Source organism: Equus caballus, chromosome 31 (genome assembly GCF_041296265.1).
Source record: "Equus caballus isolate H_3958 breed thoroughbred chromosome 31, TB-T2T, whole genome shotgun sequence".
Classification (NCBI taxonomy): Eukaryota; Metazoa; Chordata; class Mammalia; order Perissodactyla; family Equidae; genus Equus; species Equus caballus.
The window spans coordinates 9,585,245-9,598,912 of record NC_091714.1 but is presented as its reverse complement, the minus strand read 5'-3'; the positions used below and the strand labels follow the sequence as shown (position 1 = coordinate 9,598,912).

General features: G+C 50.2%; 1 protein-coding gene across 3 annotated transcripts in view; it reads left to right on the top strand.

The window, feature by feature from the left end:
• The window catches only part of TMEM181 (transmembrane protein 181), a 73,819-nt gene that overhangs the window by 34,258 nt on the left and 25,893 nt on the right, over positions 1-13,668 (top strand). For all 3 annotated transcript variants that reach the window (XM_001914672.5, XM_070256298.1, XM_005608106.4), the window contains 4 exons: positions 4,235-4,290; positions 6,315-6,405; positions 9,769-9,890; positions 13,193-13,303. In XM_001914672.5, the coding sequence (XP_001914707.1) occupies positions 4,235-4,290; positions 6,315-6,405; positions 9,769-9,890; positions 13,193-13,303 (380 nt within the window). The remainder of the gene's footprint in view (positions 1-4,234; positions 4,291-6,314; positions 6,406-9,768; positions 9,891-13,192; positions 13,304-13,668) is intronic.

The window sequence follows — 13,668 nt, the reverse complement described above, 5'->3', positions numbered from 1 at the left end:
TGAGATCTATTTCCTGCCCTCTCATGTGCAAATGTCTTACCAGTAAGTCTAGAGTAGTGGTGACTTCTGGCTCACTGGGTCCAGTCAGCATAATGTCGTCAGTGTCGTGGACTCGTGTGATCGCTTGTGGAAGGCAAAGGTGATCAAGAGCCCTGCGAGCTAAATCATGACACAGAACTGGAGAGGCGCTAGGCTCCTGAGGCGGGACAGTGAAGGCGTATTGCTGGCCTTGCCGGCTGAAAGCACACTGCTTCTGGTGGGCCTTATTGAGAAGGGTGGAGAAGAAGACATTTGCCAGATCGGCAGCTGCCCATCAGGTACTAGAGGCTGTGTGAATTTGCTCACGCGGTGAAACCTCATCTGGTCCAGCAGCTGCAGTTGGAGTCAACACTTACTTGGTTAAACTTATCATAATCCACTGTCATTCTCCAAGATGCGTCTGTCTTCTGCACAGGCCAAATAGGCGAGTTAAATGGGGATGTGGTGGGAATCTTTCATGTCCTTAATGTGACACTAATGTTGGCAGTCCCTCCAGGAATGCAGCATTGCTTTTGGTTTGCGATTTTCCTAGGTAGAAGCAGTTCTAGTGGCTTCTGCTTGACCTTTCCCACCATAACAGCCCTCACTCCACAAGTCAGGGAACCAATGTGGGGATTCTGTCAGCGACCGAGTATGCCTATTCCAGATATGTGTTCTGGAGCTGGGGAATTAATCATACGATGGATTCAGGGACCCACTAGGTTCACTGTGAGAAGGGCCCAAGCTAAAACTCCGTTGATCTCCTGACCTCCATAAGCCCCTATCTGACTGGTGGACCACAGTGATGCTTTGGGTCTCCTGAAATTAGTGTCACTTAGAGCCAGTGTCCAGTAGTCCCCGAAATGTCTGATTGTTTCCTTTCCTCACTGTATAGTTACGCTCATAAAAGGCCATAGGTCTCTTTGGGGAAGGCTGGGGGAATGATTAACAGTATAAATTTTTGGCAGTGTACCAGGGTGCTTTCTTACAGGGACCCCATGTCCCCTTCATTCGATGGGTTTTGGGTCTGTAAACTGGCTCACACCTAGAAACGGATCAAGAGGCTATGACTGTGTTTTTATGATTCAGGTTGGACTTTTGTTCACGTGACCTAGCACTCTTCTCTGTATACACATCAAGTGAGGATTAGTAGGCTTCCTGTGTATTTCACTTCTAGGAGCACCGTGATCGACTAGCCAGTGCCCTAGGTCTCATGTCACACTGTTCTGTTCCTCCTTTGACTTTGCTGTTCCTTTCGGTAACCACACCCACCTTGCCTTGGCGGTTGAGTGGGACCACTGGGCCTGCCATCCTGGGTTCCACTCACTCCCATTGCATTTTGGTTTCCCAATTCATTGACCACAGTTCCCACGGTAAGGTCTGGCCTACAAAGAGGGGCAACTGTAGAGCTCTTTAAAGATGCTGGGGCTCCCCTCACAAATTTATTTCTCAGAGTAGTAGTGAAGGTATGTCTTATGGGCTCTCCCAAAGGTCTTAAGTGACAAATCACCCCAACATCCCAATCTCCCTGGGCCTCTGCATCCCTTCCTCTACATTAAACCGAGGCAGGTGCAGCATTTCTGATGCACTCACGAGGGGCCACCTTTTGGTCCATGTTTTAGTCAACCCACCAGTCAAGCTGTTGGAATCCTTCCTAACTCCGCGAGCTACAACACTCAGTGCAGAATCTCTGCTTAGTGAGCCCATATCCATGGATTCGGCCTGATCCAACTTTATGTTCCTTCGACCATTATCCCACAGCCTTCGTCTCCATTCCCACACGTGCTCCCAGATTTCTTTCTGTGTAAATCAGAAACCTCAAGTGGTTCTTCAGGAGTGTAGTGTGCCCCCTCATGGGTCACACTGGGTACCTCCCCTCTAGGGGCCTGTGGGAACTTGAGTCTGGCTATAGTTCTGGAAGCAAAGAGCGGTGATGAAGGTGGGTCCTGAGCAGAATCAGCACTGTCTTGGATGGCAGCTGCCTCAGGGGGGGCCGTTGCTATTTGCTTAGGCAGCGCAGGGTTAATCCCTCAGACAGAGGTGGAGAGGCCTCCTCCAGAAGGAAGAGACAAGGGAAACTCATCAGAGTTTAGGGGCTCAGTGTCCCCAGCTTCGTCAGGATCTTCCCGCACATCCCCACCCCAACTTAAAGGACCCCGTTCTTTCCCACTCAGTGCCCTCACTCCACAGGGAGGCACTGTGCAGGCTGCAGGGTCAGCGTGCCTCATGATCCAGCCAGTTGCAGCTTGAGGTTCTGGTTTGATTTTCGGCAGCCCCGGCCCTGGGGCTGTCAGAGGTAAAGGTCTCCTTCAGGGCAAACATAGAAGCTTTCCCGCCATTTCTGGGCGCCTGAGCTGGGAATTCAAATTCCTGAGCTCATCCTTTTCTTTCACCGCTTTGTCAGTGACTTTAGGAGTAACCAGCCAACCTCATTATATTCGTTAGTTTTCCAAAAGTGTTCTAAAGTATCATAAACAGAGTCACTTAGCGCCTTGCTTCTGATAAATGGTTGGTAAGGAGTATCCAGTGGAGATGTTTTGCATATTTTCATGGCCTGTCAGTACTCTCCTTACTACAGGACATAAGAGTCATTAGCTTCTTTAAATCTAATCAGATTAGAGAGACAATTCCAGAAACCCCAGAACCAATTCAGAAAACTCATCCTTAACATTCTGTTCCTCTAGAACCACTCTTGGTGCCAGAATCTGTGTTAGTCAGGGGTCTCCAGAGGAACTGAACCAACAGGAGATACCTAGCTATATCTCTGTTTATCTCTCTCTATTTAGAGAGAGAGAGGTTTATTTATTATGAGGAACTGGCTCATGCGATGACAGAGGCTGAGAAGTCCCGTGCTCTGCATTTGGCAGCCCGGAGACACAAGAGCTGATGGTGTTAGGTCCAGTTAAGTCTGAAAACAGGCAAAGACTGATGTCCCAGTTTGAAGACAGAGAGGGAGCCCAGGCACCGGGCACAAATCCTCCCTCACTCAGCCTCGTTTGCTCTGGTCAGGCCTCCGATGATTTGGATGAGACTGACCCACTGTTTACTTCGTCTGCTGGTTGAGATGGTGATCTCGTCCCCCCTCACAGACACGCCCAGAATACCGGTCAACCAGGTATCTAGGCATCTGGGCCCAGGCAAGCTGACACATGAGATCACCCTCATGGATCCTTGGCTCCCGCTCACTGTAAGAATATTAGGATCTCAGAGTTAAGAGTTCCTTAGGGACCACTGGGTTCATCATCCTCATTTTGCAAATGAGAAAATTGAGATCCAGAAAGCCAAGTCAGCCGAGACTGGAGTGTAGATTTTTCTGGCTCCCAGTTCTTAATTCTTTCTGAGAAACCAGACTGCCTTGCTCCCTGGGATAAGAGAGCACTGAGATTGTGACTCTGTTTATAATAAGCCTCCCTGTGGGCACGAACCTCCTTCCGACTTGGAGACATCCCCCTCTCAGCGTTCACGAACGCAGCCCGAGCCGTGTTACCACCTTGGCTGGCGAGCATCCTCGTGTGTCTCCTCCTTAAACAGAGGATCGTTGGTGGCAGGCTGCGCCAGGTCCCTGAGGCAGCCCAGACGACTGACGTCACGAGCTGGGAGCGATAGGTTTTAGGACAAGTCCTGCTCCACGGTAGATTAAAATCAGAGTCACAGTATTTCCTTTGACTACTTCTTGTAAGAATTATGCTGTGAGAATCTATGAAGACTGTATATCTGTTATTTCAGGAAAAGCCTTGAGTATATGTTAGTATGTATTATGCTTCTTTCTCTCCCCTACTTAATAAATATTTTTGGAAGATTGGGTTAATTGGATGAATAGATGTGTCTTAATTTTGTAGCAGAAATCTTTATACTTTCCAGAATATATAGACAATGTCTGCATCATCAATGTTTTCTTTGATCCGTGCCCTGCAGAGGGAGCCCTTGCCGAGAGCAGAGGAGAGGTTTCTGCACACACAGACCCCATGGAAATTGTGTGCATTGTGTGGCAGTCATAGTGGGCTCCCCTCCGTTGGGAAGTCAGTAGAATGGATATTGTGTGTCTGTGTACGTTTGTATGTTTTACTGAAATACATAAAACTTCTAAAGACAGACAAGGAAAATAAGACCACCTCCATTAAATGTATGAGTCTTTCTTGGCATTTGAAAAAAAAGTGAATGAATTCATTATCAATATAGATAAAACCTGCTTTTTTCCTTCTCTGTTACACTTTAGGGCCCAAAGTGATCCAGACCTCTGCAGCTAATTTTTCACTAAGTAACAGCAAAACGGTAAGACTGGGTCTAAGTGGCGGCTGGTGGGGATCATAAACTTTCCGGTCACTAAGAAATGGTCCCGCTCAGAGGGTCTTGAGGTGGACTTCAGGCAAAGTGCATTTCTAACTCCACTGTCAGCCCTGGGCCTTGGGTTCTTGTTGCTAAAATGGGCTTCTCTGCTGTAATAAATACCTCGGTTCTGAGAAGGGATGGTGGGTTTAGCTCTTAGGAAGCGGCAATTCGTTTCCACACGGTGGTTATTTCGTCCTGATTCCTCACGTCTGCAAGTCTTATTAGATTCTAAGTTCTAACAGCAGTCGCTTAGGTATCTAACCCTTCTTGTTCTATTTGCCCAAGTGGACACGTGGTCTCCATGTCAGGTTTCTAACAGAAACAGTTCTTTCTAATCATTGTTTGGTATTACTTGCACGAACACGGTTTAAATGAAAAACGCTCTTTTCTTTTCTTTTTTTTTAATGTGCCTTGATTCTTCACCATCTTTAGAGAAAAAAAGATGCTTCCAATCAGAGCATTTTGGTATTCTTTAGTAAATACTAACTTGTGAGAGCCCAAACAATGAAACCCTTTTATTTTCCTGTGCATCAGACATAATGTCTTTATCTATAAACTGGACACAATTGTCCTACATTCTCATGAATGCACAACATGTGCAGTTTAAATCTGATTCTTTGGCCCCAAATATCTTGTCCTCGTCTCCATTCTCTTAGCTCTCTGCGAGTTTCTTCCCCTACCCCCTGTTTTCAAAAAGGCAAAGGGAGAAAAATCTCCTAAAACTTGCACCTTTTAATTCTTCTTTTCACTCTTTCCGGTTTGGAGGGGCCTCTGTTTAGCTTATTTGCCCATTTTCTTTGCATTTATTTATTTTCTTCAACTCTCGCACTGAGGCTCTGATTTGAAGAGGTGCGACCATCAGCTTTCCTGACCGTACTTCGGTTTTTAAAAATTTCTGTCTCTCAGGATGTAAGTCTTTTTTTGACACTGAAAATAGCAGCCGTCCCACAGAACTGACTTGCTTCCAAGAGATCATCCTCACTTCTGAAAGACTGTAGCTTGTCCCGACATCCTTCATTCCTGGGTGGCTTTGAGGCAAGTCTTGGGTCGCAGGAGTTCCATTGAGGCTGCAGAGTATTAAAGCACAGAACCACCCATTTACATTCAGAGACTATGCAGTCAAATAACGCTTTTCTTCGGAACTGTGGGTGAGCTCCTTAAACAACCTTCTCTGCTGTTGTCCCACTGCTGTTCCACACCCATGTTCTCTTTGTCAACAGACCCTGCAGAAGTATCATTGGCAACATGGTCCCCTCTAAATTTTTCTCGCCAGGGGTGTTAAGACTTTCCTAAAGCTGAAAATAGCAGATGCCAAACAGCGAAGTGTCTGGCGTATTGGTACTGAAGGATGGTTCTTGAGACACATTATCTTGTAAATATGAAAATATTTCCTTTCTTGGCCTTTATTATCTTATTAAATGTGTCATCTGTGCTTTTTTTTTTTTAAAGATTTTTTTTTTCCTTTTCCTCCCCAAAGCCCCCCGGTACATGGTTGTATATTTTTTAGTTATGGGTCCTTCTAGTTGTGGCATGTGGGACATCGCCTCAGCGTGGCCTGATGAGTGGTGCCATGTCCCCGCCCAGGATCCAAGCTAGTGAAACCCTGGGCCGCCAAAGCGGAGCGCACGAACTTGACCACTTGGCCACGGGGCCGGCCCCTCATCATATGTGCTTTTAATTTTTTCTCCAAGAGGATTTTTTTCTTGGTATTTAAGTATCTGTATTATCTGAAGGTCCAGGTGGTAGAAGCCGTCTGCTTAGAGGTTTTCATGAGAGACAGAAGTGAAAGTCCTTTCTTTTTCTGGAAGGCAGAATTTCACTTATGTCGTCAAAGGGAAAACTACATGTTGTTTCTATCGTAGCAATAATGTTCAAACCAAGTTTGCTAAATGTAAATTTGGTATGTTAAGGTGAGGTATTTGGTAGACTTGATGAAAATTACTCAACTTTTCTTTCTTTTGCCTCAGCTAAAGCCAATTCAGATACTTTCAAATCCACTGTCTACATATAATCAGCAGCTCTGGCTGACGTGCGTTGTTGAGTTGGAGCAATCAAAAGGTATGAAGCCTGACATCGTGGAATGATTTTTCTTTGTACCATGCACCGTATTTTAAAGGTTGAAAGAGGTTTAAAAATCTTTGAACAGTGCTCAAGGGTGATATACGAGAGTGTTCATTGTTCTTCATAATGGAACAAATGGAAGCCCCTTAAATGTCCTCCAGTGTCCTGCGGAGTAAGATACGATGCAGCCCTCAGGGAGTACTGGTCTGCCCTCAGGGAGTACCGGTCAGGCCTCAGGGAGTACCGGTCAGCCCTCAGGGAGTACCGGTCAGGCCTCAGGGAGCACCGGTCAGTGCTCAGGGAGTACCGGTCAGGCCTCAGGGAGTACCGGTCAGCGCTCAGGGAGTACCGGTCAGACCTCAGGGAGTACCGGTCAGCCCTCAGGGAGCACCGGTCAGCGCTCAGGGAGCACCGATCAGGCCTCAGGGAGCACCGGTCAGCCCTCAGGGAGTACCGATCAGCCCTCAGGGAGCACCGGTCAGCCCTCAGGGAGTACCGGTCAGCGCTCAGGGAGTACCGGTCAGCACTCAGGGAGCACCGGTCAGCACTCAGGGAGTACAACTCAGAACTCAGGGAGTACCAGTCAGTGCTCAGGGTGCATCGGTCAGCCCTCAGGGAGTACCGGTCAGGCCTCAGGGAGCACCGGTCAGTGGTCAGGGAGTACCGGTCAGGCCTCAGGGAGTACCGGTCAGCGCTCAGGGAGTACCGGTCAGCGCTCAGGGAGTACCAGTCAGCCCTCAGGGAGCACCGGTCAGCCCTCAGGGAGTACCGGTCAGTGCTCAGGGAGTACCTGTCAGTGCTCAGGGAGTACCGGTCAGGCCTCAGGGAGTACCTGTCAGCGCTCAGGGAGTACCGGTCAGGCCTCAGGGAGTACCGGTCAGCCCTCAGGGAGTACCGGTCAGGCCTCAGGGAGCACCGGTCAGTGCTCAGGGAGTACCGGTCAGCGCTCAGGGAGTACCGGTCAGACCTCAGGGAGTACCGGTCAGCCATCAGGGAGCACCGGTCAGCGCTCAGGGAGCACCGATCAGGCCTCAGGGAGCACCGGTCAGCCCTCAGGGAGCACCGATCAGCCCTCAGGGAGCACCGGTCAGCCCTCAGGGAGTACCGGTCAGCGCTCAGGGAGTACCGGTCAGCGCTCAGGGAGCACCGGTCAGCACTCAGGGAGCACCGATCAGGCCTCAGGGAGCACCGGTCAGCCCTCAGGGAGCACCGATCAGCCCTCAGGGAGCACCGGTCAGCCCTCAGGGAGTACCGGTCAGCGCTCAGGGAGTACCGGTCAGCACTCAGGGAGCACCGGTCAGCACTCAGGGAGTACCACTCAGAACTCAGGGAGTACCAGTCAGTGCTCAGGGTGCATCGGTCAGCCCTCAGGGAGTACCGGTCAGGCCTCAGGGAGCACCGGTCAGTGGTCAGGGAGTACCGGTCAGCGCTCAGGGAGCACCGATCAGGCCTCAGGGAGCACCGGTCAGCCCTCAGGGAGCACCGATCAGCCCTCAGGGAGCACCGGTCAGCCCTCAGGGAGTACCGGTCAGCGCTCAGGGAGTACCGGTCAGCACTCAGGGAGCACCGGTCAGCACTCAGGGAGTACCACTCAGAACTCAGGGAGTACCAGTCAGTGCTCAGGGTGCATCGGTCAGCCCTCAGGGAGTACCGGTCAGGCCTCAGGGAGCACCGGTCAGTGGTCAGGGAGTACCGGTCAGACCTCAGGGAGTACCGGTCAGCCCTCAGGGAGCACCGGTCAGCGCTCAGGGAGCACCGATCAGGCCTCAGGGAGCACGGGTCAGCCCTCAGGGAGTACCGATCAGCCCTCAGGGAGCACCGGTCAGCCCTCAGGGAGTACCGGTCAGCGCTCAGGGAGTACCGGTCAGCACTCAGGGAGCACTGGTCAGCGCTCAGGGAGTACCAGTCAGAACTCAGGGAGTACCAGTCAGTGCTCAGGGTGCATCGGTCAGCCCTCAGGGAGTACCGGTCAGGCCTCAGGGAGCACTGGTCAGCACTCAGCGTACCAGTCAGCACTCGGAGTACTGGTCAATGCTCAGCAAATACTGGTCAGCCCTCAGGGAGTACCGGTCAGGCCTCAGGGAGACCAGTCAGCCCTCAGGGAGTACCGGTCAGCACTCAGGGAGACCAGTCTGCCCTCAGGGAGTACCGGTCAGCACTCAGGGAGTACCAGTCAGGCCTCAGGGAGTACCAGTCAGCGCTCGGAGTACTGGTCCACCCTCGGCAAATACTGGTCAGCACTCAGCGAGTACTGGTCAGTGCTCAGTGAGTACTGCTCAGTGCTCAGCGAGTACTGGTCAGTGCCAGGCATCCTGGTCAGCTCAGTGGCTGCACAGTGTCTGCGCTGCAGCTGCAGCCTTTTCATTGGGGTTCTGGGAGAACATTAAGACCTGATGCCCTAAGGCAATGGTTCTGCTCCCCAAGGGCAGTTGACAATGTCTAGAAACATTGTAGCATTTTGATTGTCACAACTGGGGAGGGGGGGTGCTACCAGCATCTAGTGGGTGGAGGCCAGCGATACTGCTAAACACCCTACAAAGTGCAGGACAGACCCCTCAATGAGAATTATCTGGCCTCAAAACACCAGTGGTGCGAGGCTGAGATACCGAAAGCATACCCAGTTTACAGTGAGTCAGCTCTGTCCTCCAAAGATGGCACAGTGTGCACTGTCCCAGGGACAGTGGAGAAGGCAGGCTCTCACAGTGGGTTCTGTGTTCTGTGATTCCGATGAGGCACTTTGATCAAGAAAGAATTTGAAAAGATAACCCTATGACCACAGTAGGTTAAATGAAAAAAATGCGTATTACATAAATATTAACCCCTTTCCATAACATTTTTAAAAGCATAAATAAATTTGATATCACTGTGTATTTGTATGTCTAGAAAATGGTTTGGAAGGGCAGACACAAACACGTTAATTATGGCTCTTTCTAGGTGGTGGGATTATAAGTGTTTAATGCCATCTTTGTATTTTTTGTTCTTTAATTTTTTTAACAATGAGCATATAATCAGGAAAAAATACATATAATCAGAAAAAATAAGAAGTCTATTTGGTATAAAGTTAAATTAAAAATTTATGTAGGGAATTTAAAAATACAGTTTCGTTAACCATGAAGTATTTATCCTTTTGTGAAATGAAACTGATGGATCTGAAACATGGGTTTTTACACAGGCCACCCGAGGAATGGGAAGTAGAACCTCGTAGAAAGGCACGGCTTTGCTGGCAAATGTGAGGTTCTTAAATATGCTGAGGCTGGTGTGGTTGAAGACCCTCCCGGGCCGGCACAAAGCCAAGCAGGCACCTTTGTGGGTGTGGCATGCCTGACGTGGTCCGTGACGCTGAGTTTCTTTCTTTTATAGAAACATCTATTCAGACGCCCTTTCCCATGACTGTCAAAGTGGATGGTGTATCACCCGGCGGGACCACGAGGTTCATCCATAACAAAGTTCACAACCGGACGAGGACCCTCACGTGTGCAGGGGTGAGTGCGTTTGCGTGGTCCACGATTATTCAGCATGCTGCGCTGTTACAGGTTTGCTTTCTCGAGTAAACAAATTGAGTTGTACCAATGATGGCATGGAAAACTCACTTAACTTTACACACTGATGGCCTTGTAGATGCTTATAAACTTACACGTGTACATGCACACACACACGTACACGCTCACACGTGCACACATAATACACACACACACACCATGATACCTGTTCTCCTGTTCGTGTAACTTACTGCCTGGCATGTCCACAGATGACTGGTGATGGGCCCCTGTCACAGGAAGCTCTGCCACTGTTCCACGGTCATTCTCGATCGCTGGGGCTTGCTGCTGTTTGCATGCGTGTGACGAACACTCTGATCCGTTGGCGGGGGCTGAGACCCAGGCCCCTTGGGAAGACTGGCCTCCTCTTTTGAGTGTCTGCCTCAGGGTGCAGTGTGTGGCTGTGGGACAGGAAACCGGGGGGCCCAAAGTGGGAAAGGAGGCCTCCCTGTTGACTGTGTCGGCACTGTGTTCTGTCAGAATCCAAAGACTCAGACCCAGCCCCCTGCTCCAGCGAGGAGGTGGTGTCAGGACTCCATGGTGGCGTGGGGACCGTGGGGAGCATCAGAAAAGAGCATGCATTTGGTTATGGGATTAGAAAGTGGTTTCCTGCTAGACCTCACGCCGGGTCCTTTCCATACCACATCTCATTCAGTCCTCTCAGCCGGCCCAGGGAGCAGGAGCTGTTGTTAGAGCCTGTATAAACTGGAAGAAACTGAGGCTGAGAGAGGTCAGAACACCTGCCCGAGGTGACACTGGTAGTGAGCGAAGGGGCCAGGATTTCAGCCTGTGCTCTTTTATTCCTACATTTGTGGCCTTAATACCCACGCACACCACCTCATTAATAATAGTTAAATACTAGGCCTCTATCCTGGTGAGAAAGAGTTCAGATAAGGAAGGATGCCTGTTGAGTGGCAGGCCACTGGCTGTGGTCCCTCTCTGTTGATGGCTTCTAGAAGATTCTGAAAAGGGTCAGAACCATAGCCTGAAGGGGCCTGGGTTGTCGGAGAGGTGTGCTCACAGTGCCGTCTGCTCCCCCAGCTCAGCAGCGGCTCTGGCCTGCTGGGTCCGGCAGGTGGACCTGGCTGGGTAGTGCCTTAGGGAAGCACCAGGAGTAACCGGACTCTCGTTCTGCCTCCTCCCTTTATCACCTCTGTGAGCAGGGCTGGCCGGTTTCTGAAATGCCTTTTCCTCGTCCTTCAGGTGGGGGTTATGCCTCCCCTGCCTGTCTGCGGAAAGTGGCGAGGATCAAGTTGAGTACCGTACGTGAGAGCGTGCAGTGTTTGTGTGCACCACACCTGTGTACAGTAGGTCTCCATTACTGCTGCTGGATAAACCAGAGGGACGACAGGTGCAGGGGTCTGGAAGGACCACTGCCCAAGCAGCAGCCTCTCCTCCATCCCCAGGCAGACTGGGCCTGGAGTCCAGCCTCAGCAGTAGTTCAGCCCCTGGCATTGCTGTTTCTCGGACTGAGAGGTGATGCACAGGTCGTCAGTGACTTTATTCGAGGGGTGGTGTGACTGATCTTTCTGGTTTGCCTGGGACCAGGGGGTTTCCAGGACACGGGACTCTCCGTTTTAGAATGGGGAAAGACTCAGGCTGACTGGGACGGGTTGGTTGCCCCCCTGGAGCCTGTGCTGTGAGTAGAGCCAGACTGTCCAGAGGCTGCTCGTCTGCACTGGTGCTTCTTGGAAGCACCCGCCATGCTGCGCACCTTGGCAGTGGCCCTTCGCGCATCGCTGCGTTTTCTCTCCTCTTCTGCTGGTGGCCCTACGTCAGTTGACACTGTGTCACTTCCAGGGATTTCTCTCTTCTGTTCTCTCTCTGCTCAAGTCTTTCCCTAACCCCTCAAGGGACATCGCCCTGATGTAAATTTTTGTCTTACAGAGATACTGACCACCCTTTGATATTACCTTTTTTTTTGATGTAAAGAAAGCACATTGTCGCCATTAGGCAGCAAGGTTGCCTGCACCTTACAGGTGAGGAGGCTGTGGTCCCCTCTCTCAGTGATGTTCAGAGGGGCATCGTGACCAGTGTCAGAACTGTGGCTTGAACTTGGGATCCCCAAATCCTCAGGTGGTTTCACTGTGGGTTTTTTTAAACTTGAAGATATATACAGCCTGAGATACAGCTCTTTTGTTAATTAAAACATCCCTTAAAAATCCAGATTCTTAACCTGGAAGAAGTGCTTCTCTTTGCAGCACAAACCTATTTACTCATGTAAACCTGTTCCCTCCTGATCGTGCCAAGGCCTTAGCTGCCCCCCTCAACGTGTCACCCTATGACCCGACTATCGGAGACAAAAGAAGCATTTGGTTTGGTTGAGACCGAGGGCCCCACTCTTGCGTGCCCTGGGGGCAGGAGGCCACTACACATGAGGGAAGCTGATAGAGTGGAAGAGAAACCGCAGCTCAGCTGTGATAAAAATAGCAACTGGCTTGTGCTGCAGATGTGGGCGAGCCGGGCCTGTGGTCGTGGACAGCTCCCGTCCCCTCTGAGCCCATCGCTGTGGGCTTCAGTGCAGGCCCGGCAGTGCCAGGTGGCCAGAGGGTTTGAGAGATTTTGACTCCTACCTTCCTGTTGCCGCGCACACTTCCCACTTCCCTGCCTTCTTTCCTGTCCCGTAGGTGAGCAACGCCCTCCCCGCCCAGCGCCCTATCTTTTTAAGGCTTCTTGTGTAATACCCAGATTTGTTTTCCTCCCTGGCCTCAGGCATTCCTGCCTTGGGAAGCCTTTCATCAGTGGCAGGACTGACTCTGCCCTGCTCAGAGCCACACTTCTCCCAAGTACAGGGGGAGGGCGAGTGGTCTCTCTAGGGAATGACAGGCTAATAGGAGAGAAAGAAAATATGTAATTCACTCTGAATGTCATTACAGCAGTGGCAGGAGTGGGCCACTTAGCTTACATTCCCCCCATGCCCTCCCGTATTCGTGGAAATGTCAGGTGTGCATCGCATCGTTAACTTTTTATGCGGGTGATGTATTATTTGGAATCATCCAAAGCAGAAAGATTCTAATGATTGTAAATCGCATATTATTTGTTTCTAAAAATATCCATTTTTTCTAAGAACTGTTCTTTCTAAGAACTGTTTTTGGCCGACATCTGAATTTTTCTGGGCTTCTGGCGAGTTCCCTGGGGATGATCAATTCTGATCGTCTGTTGTTGAAATGTGTTCCTTCGTGGGTCACTTGGTGGGCGGGTGAGTCTTGCTTGCTTTAAAGACACGAATCTTCCTTGTGTGTTTGCAGAAATGTGCAGAAATTATCGTGGCTCACCTTGGCTACTTGAATTACACTCAGTATACAGTGACTGTGGGATTTGAACACCTGAACCTGCCCATCAAGGAGATGAACTTTATAGTAAGTATACCACCTGACCTCACATGTTTTCATGGCTCATTTGTTTAGCTCCCGTTCTTTTGTGGAAGGACCGAAATAAATCACAGCTTTGAAGTCTTGTCATTTTGGACAGTGGGAGATGTGTACAGTTTTTAAAAGCTGTAGGAAAAGCAGTTTCTTAAGTATGTGGGACCAAGAGAAGCTTAAAAAAACAGCAGGAAGTTGGTAGTTTAGTGGTGTGCTGAGATTGAGAACAGAGAGGGGAGAGTAGCCTTCAGGGGGAAGGTGATTAAGAAGTTACCAGGTGCACCCCTTCTCCAGTCCCTGCACGTGGTCTTTAGGCCCTGCCAGAACCTCTGGTGAGGGGTGGGCACCACTCTTCTGTG